The 17,179-nt window shown below is 41.0% G+C and overlaps 1 protein-coding gene across 1 annotated transcript in view; it reads left to right on the top strand.

The window, feature by feature from the left end:
* Positions 1-832: 832 nt before the first annotated feature.
* The window catches only part of plekhh1 (pleckstrin homology domain containing, family H (with MyTH4 domain) member 1), a 35,345-nt gene continuing 18,998 nt past the window's right edge, over positions 833-17,179 (top strand). The window contains exons 1-7 of the mRNA XM_005477276.4: positions 833-1,190; positions 5,384-5,555; positions 15,387-15,449; positions 16,345-16,494; positions 16,593-16,676; positions 16,774-16,855; positions 16,968-17,150. Coding sequence (XP_005477333.1) covers positions 5,412-5,555; positions 15,387-15,449; positions 16,345-16,494; positions 16,593-16,676; positions 16,774-16,855; positions 16,968-17,150 — 706 coding nt within the window. The 5' untranslated portion in view covers positions 833-1,190; positions 5,384-5,411. The remainder of the gene's footprint in view (positions 1,191-5,383; positions 5,556-15,386; positions 15,450-16,344; positions 16,495-16,592; positions 16,677-16,773; positions 16,856-16,967; positions 17,151-17,179) is intronic.

Below are 17,179 nucleotides of genomic sequence, written 5' to 3'. Positions count from 1 at the left end.
AAGCTAAAACGAACCAGAGATTTAACGTTAACATCCAAAGCGACCAGTCTTCCTGATAGAAGATATAGCAGAAGCGGCAAGAGGACCTAGAGTTTTCATTAACTTAGACAAAAATCTGTTAGGCACACAAACAAGGATTGTTGTCAGCCATTCAACTGTTTGTTGAGTCTAAGCAACTATGCAAGGTCTGTAGCTTAGAAACATTTTGTAACTAAATAGAGATATATAACTGAATGTCATCAACATACCAGTGATAAGAAATGTCCTTAAAAATGTTCAAAATGTACTGAAGAGGGTGCAGATGTAACAAAAACAGTAAAGGCCCCAAAACTGCACAGTAGTATTTGCTGCCATACTTCTCGGTTACGTGGTATGGATAAGGATGGTGGTTCAAGTACAGAACAAATTTTTCTTTGACGTAAGAGATCAATTCTGATTAATTCTCAAACATTTTTACATGAAATATGTTTGATAATCGATAGGCTAAACTGAGGGAGAAAAGCCAGGCATGCTTTTTGCCAATGCTCGAAATTTAACAGCAGTAGACCAACCACTATGGTTCAGACTGAAAATCTAAAAGAACTATATAATGAACTGCTGTCAAATTTTCTTAAGATTTTTTTTTTGATGATGTATTCTAAATTTAAAAAAAAAAAAAAAACTATTGTGGTGACCTGACATCTCCTGTAGCCCCATTTTTACAACATCCTTGGCCTTAAAACATGAAGATGTTTCGTCTCTCCTCTGCAAAATAAACTCGGGTTTATAGACTATAGGGATTTTCTTTTCTTCAGCTAAGAAATATTCACTGCTCTGTGTTTACATCCTAAAGGGAAAACCCAAGACTGCCTTAATGCAATATCCTGAGCAGCTCCTGCGCACAAGAGGGGGGCCTGACTCCTGGAGAAATTTGATCCTGCATTCGGCCCTTTAAAGGAAAATGGGATGAGTCTGTTGAATGGAGCTGTGAGTGAGTTTCACTGAAGTCGCTGCGCTCCAAAAGAAAACGAAGGACGGCACCGGGACGGACCGACGCAAGACATGAAAGCAAAGAAATGAATGAGAGAAGCGAGTGGAAGTCGACGCGGTGACGGAGACGTTATGAGCCGAGTTGCGACGAGTTGCCGGGGAAGGTGTCCGTGAGAGGAGAGACTCGACTGAGAGGGGGGCATAAACAACGAAGTCACAAGGTAAAGTAGCCTTAAAGTGGTCCGTTTTAAAAGCAAATGACATTAAGTGATCTATTTCATTTATATCTTCAGTCACTCGCGTATTTTTATGATCGTGCAAAATTGAATAAAGTCGCGTGCAGGAGGCTGCTGGGGACAAAAGACGCCGATTTACGCAGCTGTGTATTTTGAGAGGTGCCCGATGGCTCGGTGAACTTTTTTTTTTGTGCAGACCTACGCTTTACGGTTGATGCTGTGCTGCTGAGCTGTGCACACACCTGTTCCTTGTGGCCCTTTTTTCGTATAAAGTCTCGCCCCTGGGTTAGCTCTAAATACGTATATTAAAACTGCGATGCCTGCATGTGAAGTAAGAAGGAAACAGCATCTGTTGCAGTGGGTTTGCATGACCTTAGTGTAAAGTGCGCAGCTTTTCTTTTTTTTTACCCCATCATCTTTTTTAACATGTGGGGAAATCATAAAGGCTCACATTGCTGCTCCAGATCAAACTGACTTCTCCGGCAGGAGCTATTGCTGTGATTTAACACATTCTCAGGCTGATATATAGACCCAAGATATATATATATATATATATATATATATATATATATATATATATATATATATATATATATATATGTGTATGTATGTATTCCGTTCCACACAGTGTGTTTAAGCGTGTCTCCTGCTATAACTCTTGGATTTTATGTCAAAAGCAAAGGCTTTCTATGCCCTGCAGTGATAACTGCAGAAGCCAGGACTTAAAAGTGTGTGCACAGGACAGAAGAGTTGCAGAGGTAGATGTTTACACCTCAGTGCAGAGGAATGTCAGGGCCTGTATTTAAGCCTGAGACTGATAATGAGTGTGGTCAGTTTGCTGAGGCCTGTCATTAACCTGGGCTGGGAGAGAGCTGCAGGTTTGCTTGCTGGCAAAGGTTAGGAAGAGGAGGAGAGGATGTGGAGGAAAGAAGGGAGGAGGGTGGAAAGTGAGAGGTGTTGGAGGAGAGGTGAGTAAGACAAGACAGATAAGATAACTGGGGAGGATAAAGGTGAGGTGTAGTTGAGATTTTAAAAATAGCCTAAAAACTTCCACAAGGCTCTGCAGTGGTTTAAATGTGTAATTTTAGAATTGTAAAGTTACCCTTTGAATATAACTATAAAAACAACAGCAAATGATGTTGTTTTTCTATGTTTCTATCATGAATTGGGTCAAAGGTTAATAAATAATGAGGCACTGATTCTTAAAAAAAATAAAAAGTGTGAGGCCTACCTGACCAGATGGGAGTCAAAAGTGGTCCCCCTTTGTTAAACACATGAGGCCACCGAGGAGACAATAAGGCAATATTTAACACACCCACACTTGACTCCTCGTGCTCTCGGATAGTTCTTCTGTGTCAGCTCTCATGCACAGAGGGATCTGCCACGCTGACACAAATCTGCTGTGACTGACCCAGATTTACGCACATGCTGCTGTGCTGTCTGATGGGAGTCTTTTTCAAAGTGGGGGGACATGCCAAAACGCAGGGAAGCCAAGTTGGACCTCTGTGGAGACAACAACATTGGGGATTTGAAATGTCTGGTGGGGATGATATGACTGAACCACCTAATCACTTACATCACCACAGCTGCATGCTCAGCAGTGTGTCAGTGGTGTGCACGCACATGTGTCTGTTTCCAATCTAGTCCTCTGTGTATCTCCATCTGCGCCTGCCTGTGCTCTGGTAAGCAAGCGCTGAAGAGTTACGACTGACCGCGGAGTGTGTGTTTGAATACGTGGTGATTAAAGAGGTTCATGTCAACGAAAGGACTGACTGGAGACTCTTTTTTTTGTGCGCAGAATGGCAAAGGTGCATTCACACGCTGTCCACACAAACTCCTTTATGTCAATCTGTGATTATGAATAAAACCTCTCCTTACTGAATATCAAATCTAACTCAGTTTGAGGAATACTGCAGTATAACTGTCAGTGGGAAACGGCCGTCTCCAATGGCAGCCGTAGAAACTATCCTGCTGGGATCGTTGCGGTGGCGTTTCCATCCAGTCGTCTTTCCCAGTGTTTGCTCTGGCTGTGGCTGTGTGCAAGTTCTTGCAGCTAGATGGAAGTAGAGAAGCTCCCAGGGCCTTCACATCTATCTGCTGCCAGGAGAGCGCTCGCCGTTCTGCGCTACATCCCTCGCATGCATCTCCCCACACAGTCCGCTCTGGGTGGCCCAAGTGTTACCAAACATGGATCTACCGTGCAGATCCTGGAAAGCTTGTTTTTGTTGTCTTGACTTTCTTTTTTTTCTACCCCTACCACCTGAATGTTTCCAGCACAAGAGAAGATACTTGAGTAGAGAATAGTATTTATCAGATCATATTTAACACTAGACTCAGTGGAAAATTGCCTTCTGCATTTCTGTAAACCATCCCATGATGGAGGGCTATACTTGAAAAGGATAAAATGACTCCAGTTTAATTCACGTTGGGCTGTATTGCTCCCACACACCTTGAGAAGAAACTAATTCTTGACAAGCTGGTGTTGTGGGGTTGATTTTTATCCGCATGCAGTCTGAGGAAGTGAGCAGAAAGCGTTTGTCAATTTCTGTAATCTTTATTTGCCTTCTCTCCTCACCTTGAGCAAGTTTAACTTTACACTTGCTGATTATTCAACTGGGTTCCTGGCACAGGTTGCCCTTCGCTTTAACAACCTTTAATGTCTCCAACAAGCAAAGAGCACTAAAAGAATTGGTTCAGGGAGAATTAGCATAGCAGTGCTGAGAGTGTTTAACAAGCAAATGGCTTGTTTACACCCAGCTGTTTTAGCTCCTGGAGGAGCATCTGGCCTTGTCTTTCCCTGTTCTCCACAGTATGACCCAGAAGGGCTTATTCAAGCCCAGGGATCCAACCTCTTACCCACAATGGCGTCTGGCTTTGCATGACCCTCATACCCTCCAGTTTGCCCCAGAGAGAGACAGAGACACAGGGGAACTCTTGGTAGATGGACCTTGACTGTCCAGGCTGGGTACAGTGGTTGGCTGGTAAAACCTCCACTCGCATGACTTCTGTAATTTGTTTTCTAGGCCTGTATTTACGAGCATGCTAATTGTAGGGAGCGCCATGTTGCAGTTATAGTTGCCGGACTTTGAACGTCTGCTGTTCTGCTGACGGTGTCTGGCTGCACTTTGAGACTGGATGTCTTTCTGTCTGAAAACTCTGCTTTTATAAATTCCTTGAGCTTCATTTGTTTTCATTTTGATGTGCAAATGTTCACACAAACCTGCACATTAGGCACACAACCTCAAAGCTGATCATTAGAACTACTTTTATTTCGGGATAGTCACACTTTTGAGTTCACACAGCAGGCCTTTAACCTTTTTAAATGAGTATCTTGTCGAGGAAAAAAAAGCCACCAGTCAATCGTCCTCAGGTAAAAACAACTTGAGCGCCCCAGTTTCCCACATTCAGAGCTGGGTCCATTCACTGTCACACATTCTTTCCTCCTTTCTTTGCTGCAGCAAGCTGGTGCCCCCTCCTCTTTAGCTGTGATGGGACTGTCATGCAGAAAGACACTATTGTGCTGCACAGGATCCCGTTTTGCTCCTTCCTTGTAATTAAGAAGGGATTGCATAGGGGGGAGGGCAGGGGATTGGGTTAGTAGGTAATTTGGCTAAAAAGCAGAGCACTGACCTGCTTTGTGGCTGGCAGACCTGAGAGCCAGTACACATGAACCGGCTCCCCCACTGACAAAGAGTCTCCCTGCTGAGGTTTTGTTCAGTGTGTGTGGGCATGTGCAGAGACCAAGGAAGAATGGGAAAGGCAAAAAATAATCCTGTGGTGATCTCTCTACAATGTTTATTTATGTGCCTAACACATGTGTTTGCATGTGCGTTTCTTTTTATGTGTGACAAAGCAACACAGAAAGTAAGAGGAAGCTTTCATTAAACTTGTGTCATTGTGGATTCATCGTTAGTATTTGCCTTACTCACGTTTCGTCAGTGAATCATGGGAAGTGTGGTCAGCAAAGGTTTTGTGCTGTAAATGAAAACAGAAGCTGAGCCTCGTAAGGAAATGCCTTTCCAGGATGATTTTTTTTTTAACCTCCTGCTCAGGGATGTCATTTTCAGTCTTTGATCAAATTTGCAGTTTTTCAAGTTTGTGCAGCCCATTCATAACTATTAAAGTCAAACCATGCAGGCCCAAAGTTTACAAGCAGATTTGTGTTTTCTGTATTTCAGTCCAGAGGAAGAGCCCTGAATTCTCGCCATGGCTGATGTGTTGGAGAGCAGCGGGGCAGGAGCCGCTGGAGCGGCCAGTGTGGATTGGCAGAAACGCTGTATCACTCTTGAAATGCAGCTGCTGAGGTTCCGGCTCCAGGCAGGGAAAATCCGAGAGCTGCTGGCAGAGAAGGTGAGAGTGAAAAGCATCATGGGTAGTAGTTACACATAGAAACTCTGCCCAAAATCCCAAAATCATTCTCTTATTCACTCATTTACTACTCCCTCTTTAAAAGACACTAGAACTGTATTGACATTTGGGACGTTTAACAGTTATTGGCACAATTTTCCAACTCTTACAGGTTCAGAGTCATGCTACAGTAACATAGAAATATGGTAATGTTATTTTAGAATTTAGTGCAAATGCTAATTTGTTCATTTCATTTTGGTAAAAGCGTAATTCAGAGCTTAATTAGTACTCCATAGTGTATTGGTTAACACATTTGACTTGCATGTGAATGGTTTTGGGACTGGGAAGAGATGCAAAACCCCTGGAAGAGTGGCGTTAGGAAGTGTCTTCAATGAGGTGACTATGCAAATTATGGAGCAGCCAAAAGAAGTTTAAGGTTACGTCCACACTAATGCGTTTTCGTTTGAAAACTCATCGTTTTCTCTCAGCTTTGGCCCCCCATCCACACTGAGACAGCGTTTTCTTCAAGGAAAAACGCAGCGTTTTGAAAACGCTCTCGAAAACGCATACATTTTAAAAACGGAGCTGTCCTGTCCATTTTAGTCATGTGATGCAGTCATCTGACCAATTATACAAAGATAGCGGAGTGCATTATACAGCAGTTGTTTTGATTGTTCTCAATTGTGACAGCCCTAAAATAGATTAATATCTGTTTGTACGTGCTCCAGATAGCTTTTCTTCAAATTCTTTAATTCTCACTCGCTTTTGCACATGCGCAGGACTGGAACGTAAGCGCTTTTGGCCGTTTCAATCTGGATGCACAACTCTGTGAAAATGACTGAAAACGCTAGTGTGGACGTAGTCCAAGTGGCTCCATGGTGTAGTGGTTAACACGAGACTGATTCTAGAGTTCAGACGTGAATCTCTGTAGTCTAAAATGTGACCTACATAAATTGCTACATTGTTGCCAGCGTTGATGGTTGTGCATGGTGCATTATCAAAACATATTTGCCCCACATATCCATTCTGAAAGTTTTTAGCAATCTCCTTCTTGTTTTTGATGACATCTATGAGTCCTTCCCTTGAGGTGGTTATGCTATCACTGATAAATTCAAAAATGGTGGCAAACAGGTAGGCTAGAAATGCATACGAGAAATTGACAGGACTGAACAGGCCAATAGTTCTAGATGGCACTATACTGAGGTTTCAGAGGAGTGTGCAGTTACTAAGCACAAACAAGGTTGATTTAACACAGAAGTGTAAATTTCTTAATACACAGGAATGATTCCCATTTCAACACCAGTCAAGCTCTTATGGGGCCTTTATAATCTGATCCTTATTCAGTCAAAGTGACACAGTTATAGCTGTCATGTAGTGGAGTTCAAATCCTGTCTTATTAATTTTTGTACAAGGTTAAACATGTGTACAGCTGTGGCTCAGGTGGTAGAGTGGGAGGTTGATAGATAGGTTCCTTGACTGTGCTACCAAGAAATCTGTCAAACAAAAACGTGGTAAATTTGTCATAAAATATTGGTTTACAAGCCTCAGAACCATTTTCTTTTGTAAGGACTGAGTTTTAAAAAAAATTCTAGAACTTCGTGAGCTAACTGGATTTACAGTATGTGTTTTGTTTGGCTTAAGCTACAGGCTTTATCACATGTGTGAGCCTAATATAGCAGTGATGTGGCATGAATAGTTTAGTATGAACTACTTTTGGCTTATTGAACCATAATATTATGGAAATTTGATTTAAACTTATCATGCTACTTTGATCTGCAAAATTAGACATGCCGCTAGATGTTCTGAACAAACACTGTTCAGATCACATTGCTTCATCACCTTCTTCTTCTTGTGATCTGGCAGTGTGTTTAAAGTGTTTTGTGCATGAGGAAACTATTAAAGCACGTGACTCAGTTAGAAATACAGGTGTGGATGACTGTATGTTTATGAGTGCGAGGGAAGACAGATGAGCTTACCCAGCTTATTTGGTAAACACTCGGTCCACTCATTGTGTGTCATCAGAGGTTGGCTGCAGTTTAAGCCAAAAGGAATATTTACCGTTTAACTCACTTCTGGTGCTTCCCCTCAAGCTGGGGAAATAACCGCCAATCGCTGGCCAAATGCTTGTAAAATTGTGGCTGTTGTAAAGCCTGTCTACCAGACACTTTGGAAAGTAATCAGCTGTCATCAGGAGATTCAGTTTTCTGCTTAAGATTTGTTGGTAAAACTGGAAATGTTTGGATTAGAGGAAGGCATGAGTTTAGCAGCAGAAATCAATTTTTGGGTTTTGACCTTTCTACCATTTTAAGCTGATTTACACATGGACGGGTTTTCAGTTCTAAATAGCTCTCGGGTACTTTTATTTGCCACAGTGTTCACTTGCTTTATCATTTGCACTTCCAGATTTGTAGAGTGGTTCAGTCGGTCAGTCATCAGTACGTTTACAGTCCAGACATAACCCTGTAACTGTTGTGGATGGCTGCATCAATAATCTTATAAAGAGATAAAATTAATATTGAGCGCAACCAAATTCATCTTGTATGTTACTGTTAGATTGCAAATGAACTACAGTAACTTAAAAACAATATTGTTACTGATGTAATTGTTTATATTGTTTTGCTCTTTATAAAGCTACCTCTTAATTTCTTTCCCCATGGTATCAAGTATTTTCCTGGGTATTGTTATCAAGTACTGTGCACGTTATTTGAAAGTTGTGTCCACCATATTGGATGTAATACAACCACAGGCTGCTACGGGAAAAGGTGTGTTCCCCGACCTATTGACACTACTTCCTGGATGCTGCTGGCTCTTGTCGGATAAAACTGTAAAGAAGGCGCTGAACCAAAAACCTCTGACTGATTGCTTTGGTTGATACAGACTGCCATGGTTTAATTTCACATCTTATTCACCGCATTGCAAATACTCACTACCTAGTAACTCAGTGATATTAAAACTTGAAAAAGTGTGACAAAGTTTCTGAAGAGACAGTTGCCAGGGGGTCACTGATTGGTCTGTAGGCTGGTGCTTAAGGAATCATTTTCCCTGTTACTGCTATCAGCCTCAAGGAACTATTAATAGCTACTCAAAACCAGTCAGAATATTCATTTTTCCCTCACGACTAGTGGTTGCCACATGGTTAGCAGACTAGACTCTAGGCCTGGGTGTCTGTGATTTTATTTACTTGACCCTACATTGTCAGTATGATTGCCCACAAGTTAATGTCACATGGTTAGTGGTCACATGTCTGCAAAACCTCAATACGGGACATGCTAGGGAAAAATCTGTATTCCTTGATTGGTGGGCAATGGTTCACAGTAGTGGTGTGCGATACTGCATATTTTGGTATCGATCCGATACCAAGTAAATACGGGCCAGTATCACAGATACCGATACTTTTCAATAAATAAGGTGGATGCGTCATTGAATTGCTAAATCTCAATTAATTTGTTTTTTGTGATTTTTACTTTTTTGCTATTAAATAGTTAAAACCCAGGACATAATTAGGACAAAGTTTATAATTAAATAGAAAATGCTTTATTATCAATTTTTTTTTTTTAAGAAAAATCTTAAATAAAGTGCATGCAAACCAGTAAACAAATTAAAACAAACAAGTACTGCTGAGAAACTATAATACAAAAATTACAATAAAAATTCTCAACAACAACAAACAACAACTGGTGAAAATATAAATAATACGTAAACAACTTAACCCTCCCAAAAGCGTCTAAGTCACGTAAGGGTGACAGCGCAACAGCTAAACACAAGAGGGGGGAGGGGGAGCAAAGTGTGCCTGCTCTGCGCTGACACAGCAGCGGCGAGTCCGGCGACCTGGCTTCTTCGTCTTTCCTGAAACCACAGCATTGCAAACAAGAGCGGAAATTAAAGTAAAGAATCAATCTCACCAGTATCGGTCCGATACCGATGCCGACTTGGTATCGATATAATCGATATTTGGATCAATCCACCCGCAACTAGTTCACAGAGGTTACTGGCTCTTGCTGGGTGAAATCAGACGAAAGAAGGTGTTGTACCAAAAATAGCAGAGATTACCGATAAAAAAGTTCAGGATATCCTCAAGAACTCGCATCAGTTTCACTGTCCTCGACAGAAGTTGCCTCATCGACTCGTATACCGTCTCCTTTCATAAAGTTTACAATCTACTCCAGAGTAAATAACAGTGGACACCAGCTGAGGTAAACTGCAGACTGACAGCGTCCACTCGTCACAGATAAACAGGGGCCAGAGTTTGCTGTCCTACTGTTAGGATTCTGCACTTGAATTAGGAGGGGTAAGAAAACAGAATTAAGTTGACTGTAACCTCCAATCTCCGACATCTAGCAGAGATATTACACACTGTACCTTTAAGGTCAGACATAATTTGTGCTTGGAGCCTGGAAGGGTAAAATCAGTTCAATGTCAGATGCATGCAGCTGCGCCATGTAATGACTAGAAAAGCTCAGGTCTGGAGTGCATGTGTGAGGGAGCTATACTGTATATTCTCACTGTTTGTTTCTCATTTCTAAAACAGGAGAGTTCAAACTTTTTTATTCTTTTGAAAAGTGACTAATTACTCTCTTTCTCATTTTCTGTCCAATAAAAACCACACATTCATTGTTAAATGTTCTTTTTGGCAATGCTGCTAAAACATTCGTTTTTCTGTGAAAAGGTTAATTAATCTCTCACTTACTCCTTCGCTCGCTCTGTTATAAACATATACACACACTGTAAACGCTGACAAACACAAACACACAGTGCGGAGCTGGGTTTAAGTGGAGTCCCGTGCTGCTGAGTGTGTTTTTTTTTTTCTGAGCCTTCTTGAGGGGGGAGGGCGCTGAGTGACTACCATTCCGTCATGTTATTGCTGTTTGGAAAGACTGCTTCACGCTCTTCATCTCCTCTCTTGCCAAGTTAGGAGTGTTTTACACATTGACCCACTTTGGTATGGAAAAACATGAAAAAAAAAAATTGACGCGGTTGCCTGTGACATGGCATTTATCTCGAGAGGCTGACGGAGAGTGAAGGAGAAAAGAAAGGGGGAAGGAGATGCCCCATTTGCCATGCGAGGAGTGTAACAGGAAGATTACTGCATTTAGGAATTTGTTTGAGTTTTAACTGTAGACTGGGAAAGTGTAACCTATGGTGGTTGGCAGTTAGCCTAAAAAAAAGAAACTTCTCCATAAGAATTGAAGAGTTTCTAAAATAGCAAATGCAGCTTTTGGAGCCACCAAAGTTAATAATTTGAAGGGAGGGCATACATGTGTTTACCAACTGAACGGTAATCTAAAGGGAACAAAACTAACAAACTTCATTTAAACACACTGACTGAAGTGATCAAAGCAATAAAATCCTCCCCAGAAATGACTAAAATAATACATTTAGTTACAACTGACCTGCCATTAACAGCATTTTTTAACAAATATATCTTTTTAACTCGGTACAGAAAAGAAAACTTTAGACGTCAGAGGGACCCTTCACAAGAGGTGACTTTTAGATGAAAAGTTCAATCAGAATCCTTAATGGGAGTTGGTGGATTTGGAGCTTTGAGGAGGTAAATCCAGAAAGTTTAGAGTTTCACATCTAATTAGGCAGTCCTAGCCATACCTCATTCAGAGGAATTTTTAAATTGGGTGGCCTTCCCACTTCTAGGTTTCCTTTCATTACTTGGCTAATTGGATGCTGGACAAATTGAATTAATCTCTCCCATAAGCCTTACATGGCCCCAGGAGTAAAATGCTGTTATCTGACTTAGACAAGTGTTCTCAGTCAGCAAGGAGGGCTGCAGAGAGGTCACCAAGTACACACTGGTGTGCATAAACATTTATTTTCATGAGGAGACTTGTTTGGATCAGCCCCCTTTTAATAGTTTAACTGTAAAAGTCTGGACTTGATATAAAGGCTGTTTAACTTTTTTGTAGCCTATGAAACCTTCTGACATTTTATCGTCTGTCTTGCTGATAAAATTACCTCTTCTCCCCATGTCCGTGGATGTTTCATTGTAAAAAGTTAACTTAAACATAAGGAAATGCATAATGGCAACCAATGCCTAATGCTCACCTCACGTATGTATGCGTGTATTATTATCATTTCTCAGTATTTTATTTCTTTAACTTGTTTTGAGAAAAAAAGCGGTTTTAATATTTAATAACTGAGTGGGAGAGTTTAGCTATCAACTGTGCAAAGTTGATGTTTAACATTGGGAGGCAGGTGGAACGCCTCAGTAGGCAAATATTTTACTGTGAAACCCGTTTTTAGACGGTTTATCTTTGACAGTTTTCTCTAATGTTTAATGTAGTGGCCCTTGTGATCAGTGTTAACCATGAGTATTATAAAAGAAAAGAAAATTAATTGCAACTATGAGATTTTGGGATCCTGAAAGAATACAGTCATGTAAAAAAACATTTTCACAGGGCTTTATCCAGTCCTGTGAAAAATGAAGTGCATCCTTACTCCGTACATCTCTAAGACCATGGAGATCTTTGGTCATAATGTGCAGCACCATAAACACAGCCTATCAGCACAGACCTCTCATACTAACTGTCAAGCACGGTGGTGGAGGGATGATGTTTTGGGTTTGTTTTGCTACCACAGAACCTGAGCATCTTGCAGTTATTGAGCCCAATAGATCTATCTTACTGACATGAGTGCAAATGTTTTAAAGCAACAGAATGAAAATGATTTTGGTAGAGGCGAGTGTGGGTTGGGGACGGAGGAGAAACTCTGATTTAGATAATCAAGCCAGCTGGCTTGAAATACAATCTGTGGGCTCAGATTTCTGTCACTTGGTTTTGGCAGCAAAAGCAAACAGATCTTTAGTTGTGACATATCTGTTATCTGCCTGGGAAATGGATGATCTGCTGTCTCTTGCCTGCTTTCGTTTTATCTCCACCACTCTGTTATCAGTCCCCCATGAATTCCCATGACGGAAAGACAGACAGTGCCCTGCCTCCCTACAAAATACCCTGCAAAAGTCAATATAAAACTAAAACAAAATTACCTACAAGGTTTTGCCTGCGAGTGTGTGAGATACACACACACACACACACACACACACACACACACACACTGAAGGATTAATCTGGTAACATTATTATCAGCAAATCCTTTAAAAAGAGTTAAACAGCTGGGTTCTCAAGTTTTACGTTACACAAATGGGAGGTGCATTTGTTGGAGACTATTTTCAGTCATGGATTGGCTATCCTATTGAGTATTTATGGCAGTAAGACATGTATATGGGTCTGACTCCAAATAAACTACCCATTGCAACAGTGTGGCTCATTGATGTGTTTTTCTGGGGGCATATCTTTGGCCACTCGGGCAGTACTTGCTAGTCAAATTAGTGTGGATTTGAAGGATTGGGAACAGTGTATTTTATCAACTGTTTACTAGTTCTTTCTCTAAAGAACAACTTTAGAGAAGCGGCTGCAAAATTTAATTTCCAGCTTATCCATTTTAAGAATTCTCAGCAGCAGAAGGTGATGTGTTGCACTTTGGGCTGACCGATTCAGGATAGCTAATAATTGTGTCACTCCTGTTAAGCAACTCGGGCCTCAGCTGGACTGTTCCATAACTAAACAAGCTTAAATAACAGTTCCAGATTACACTGTCTGTATCCATATCTCAAGGCTTAAGGTCAGTTTGTTGCCATCAGCTTAGCCATTTGATTATATAGACTGACTAATCAAATCAATCAAAGCACTCGGTTTATTTTTATCGCTGCAACAGCACAGACTGTTTAAAAACTGTATTCAAAAGCATTCCTGTTCATTTATCATTGTCACTCAATATTACTTTGATCAAGCTAATTTATGACTGTAGTTCTAGCGCCTTATGTGTACAATATGACTTTCTGTAAAGACCACACAGGAGGGTTTACATTAAGAGTGTTTGCTAGATTTTACCTTAATCCCATGACCCACAATCAAACAACCAGCTCCTTCTGTCCACTAAACAAGATGAGGCATTTTTTCAGGCACAAGCCAGTGTGCTCCTAATGCTGGTCCTAAGCCTGGATAAATAGGGAGGGTTGCTCGAGAAAGGGCATCTGGCATAAAATCTTTGGCAAATCAAACATGCAGATGATCAATAAGAATTTCATATGAGATTGGTTAATAATGACAGCCTCTTGTGTTGTTGGCCCGCTTGGGCTTGGTGGAAACCATCCTACTGTTGGCTGAAGACAAAGAAGAGAGAGAAGACACATTTGGAGGAAACAATAAGAAAGGAAATAAGGATCCATGAATGTATGGGCATTTAGATGGTTAGTGTGACAGAAGGGGGATGTACGGATAGTGTGAGATTTAGGCAGCTGATCTACTGTAGTAACCCTTTAACTGACCAGCTGGGAGAAGAAGCGCAAATAATTAATATAATCGGAACCTTTTCATTGGTCCATCTGTTGCATGCTTTCTGCTGAAACTTGTGTTGGAGTATCGACAAACTGCATAAACTGCAACAATGTTTCAAAAACTAAATTAAATGTTGCAAATACTCGATCAGTTAAAAATGTTAAGCACTCCCAGCACTCCCAGAGTTCCTATCCTTTTAGAAAAGTGTTATTTTCCCAGAACTTCCCAAGGTAGAGTTCCTTTGACGGTTCTTTGTACCTGTGAAAACTGTGTGGCAGAGAAGTTGTGACCTCTGCAGTACTTTGCCATTACCTAAAGTCCTTTTTAGCCTCTTCCGATTCCGTTTTGTTAAGTAAAGACCAGTACGGGTTGAGCTTGACTCATGATGAAGGCTTTTGACCTTGAGGTGAGCAGTCATCCAACCACTAACCATCAGTCTCCACCCACGTCTCCCCTTGCAGATGTGCTCTGGCTTTAGTGAGTGTTAAGCCGGCTGCGGGGAAGTGTTCAAATGTTGTGAATGTTGGATTCTGGGAATCAGGGGGCCTTTGTCGAGGTGATGAGAAGGCATAAAGGAAGATTGAGAGAGACAAAGAAAAGGGGAACAAAAATTTCGAGAGGAATTCAAATGCATCTCTCAACCAGAGTGAATCCATTAGTATGTTTGTTCTCCTTTCAGCAGGGTCACTGACCTCATAAGAAAAGGTGTCCTGTGTATTCTGTGCAAACACTTCTCTGTATGTGTGTGTGTTTGAGAGAGACAGTCCTTGCAGATGTGTGCATACTTGCAGGATGGACAGTGTTTGCCTTTGAAAGCATGAGTATGCATGCTTGCACAAAAGGTGACACAAGCTTGTGCACACACCCTAGCATTATTCCATCACACTTGTCTTTGACCAGAAGTAGTAGAGTGAAAGATGTTCAGCCTCCTCTGAGGGCCTCTCTGCTATGACTGCAGTATGCCTATGTCGTTTTGCTCAAAGTGTAATTTATTATTAGGCCTCCTCAGACTTTGTTGAATCCTCATTACCCTTTATTTTACTTTCTCTGCCACTTTCACTATCCTGTTACTAATTCTGAAATGTCCCATCTATTAAAATACTTTCCTATTATAGCTGCTGTGTTAAAAATGTCTCACTACATTAATCTTTTGAATGTCTTTCCAGTAGTAGTAGTGATTATTAAGGACTAAGTGTGTTACTCTTGCACACTCTTGCAGGTGTTTGCTTGTATACCAGGCAAACTTGTAGCTTGGAGTTACATCTGTATAACAAGGCCTATATGATCTGTGTTAATAGTACCTGTAGATGGTCTTTATTCTTTAAATTAAACATAACTTTTCACAGAGGGCAAGAAGTCAACCTTTAACTTAGTGAGAGCCTGGGATTTTCCCTTGACCACCCATGCCTTCAACCCACTTCCTTGGCAAACAGAGACAGCTGACCCAAGTCAGAAACCATTTTAACCTCATCTTTTGTCCGTGCTTCAGATGCAGGAGCTGGAGCAGAGAGTGACCGAGGCTGACCAGCGGGCTGAACATGCTGAAAAACAGGTAGACGGGCACCATTTCAGCTTATACTTGACTCACTGTACTCATCTTTGGTCTGGATAAACCGATGGATTTTAAAGCATTATTTACATCAAATATTTTTCATATCATAAATAGAAATGATGTACGGTGCAAAAGTCTTGAGCCACCCGTCAATTCTTTATATTCTGTTTACACAGAGCCAGATTTTCTTGTAATTCTTGGAGTGGTCAGTAGTTCACCAGGCTTTCTGAAGGTCTTTCAAAATGTTTCTTTAAACACTTGGTCACATGTCACATTTTGTTGAATGTATCACAAATGCCAAACACAGTTTGACTGGCATAAAACTGTATTTTTGCACCAACAAGATGATTACCAAAGAGCTATAATCTGAAAACTTAACATATCTCAGCATTGGCATGTGGTGTCCTTAAATATTTGAGGAAACTGAACAACTGGAGGGCAAAAGAAGTAGTAGGCAAAAAAAAAAAAACCCTATTACAGCAGGTGAACGGTGTCTGTATATTATTACAGCAAAAGGAAAAAGAAAATCCAGCCTGACCTGACAGAGCTTTTTGTAAGCCTTTAATGGGACTTAATAAAAGGATTGTGTGGTTTTAGGATTACAATCCTCATAGATATCACACATACTCAACCACTTTTGGTGTCAGGTTTAATTGCTAATTTGCTGTCATTACTGTCTGCTCCAGGTGTTTTCCCCAAGTGGTAATTTAATGGTACCATTTCTTCTCTTTTTTTCTTTTTCTTTTTTCTTGTTTTTAAAAAACGATAAATACCTAAGAGCTTAGAAAACTGTTCTCTTGGCTTTGTCTGGTGCCCATCAAAATAAACAACCACGTAAATTTGAGCTGTCTTTTGGCCCTGCGTGTGCATTCACTCCTCTAATTATGTATTTCAGATCCATGTCATGGAAGAGAAACTGAAGTCTGCAAACATACAAACCAATGAATCCGAGAGCTCGCTGTACAGAAAGTATCAAGAGCTGACCAATCAGGTTCAAGAGAAAGATGCTGTAATAAAGAGATTAGAGATGCAGCTGGAAAAACAGGTATGTCTGGAGCATCAGATAAAGAACAGAAATGTCCATTTATGTTCATGAAGTGTATGTTGAAAAATTCCACAAAACCTGTTTTCTCTGGCTTATAGATCTTAGTCAGAGCCCAGGAGGCAAAAGTCATTGAGGAGAAGGCTGCCAAGATTAAAGACTGGGTCACCTTTAAGCTAAGAGAGGTAAGACATGCATGGATGCATCCCTAATAACTAGTTTATATAGATTATACAGAGTACATTGACTTGTGGTTAATGTTGCATATATGCTGAGTTACAGATGGAGCAAGAAAACCAGCAGCTGAAAATGGCGAACCTGAAGCAGACAGAACAGATAATGTTGCTGCAAGACAAACTGCAAAGTGAGTACCGTTGCAGGTGTTTAGAGACCAGAGGTAAACTATAAAAGTCAAAGTAGAGAAACACTTGAGAGCTCAGACTTCAAAATATAGTGGTGTTGTCTTTCTTTTCTAGCCCTCTTAGAGAAACCTACATCCTCTGCATCCCCGGCCACTTCCCCGGTAATGGATACACACCTGGTGCCCAACAGCCCCCTGTTTCCTCCCAGCTGCCCTGGCACACCACCTGCCCAAGATGACAGCTGGAGACAGACAGGTTCCCGTGGGGCCAGCTCAAACATCAAGACCCCACCAGCAGGTGTGCTGCCCTTAATTTGTATTATGCTG

Source organism: Oreochromis niloticus, linkage group LG19 (genome assembly GCF_001858045.2).
Source record: "Oreochromis niloticus isolate F11D_XX linkage group LG19, O_niloticus_UMD_NMBU, whole genome shotgun sequence".
Lineage (NCBI taxonomy): Eukaryota > Metazoa > Chordata > Actinopteri > Cichliformes > Cichlidae > Oreochromis > Oreochromis niloticus.
The sequence above is the reverse complement of the archived record's forward strand: the minus strand, read 5'-3'. Positions and strand labels throughout refer to the sequence as shown.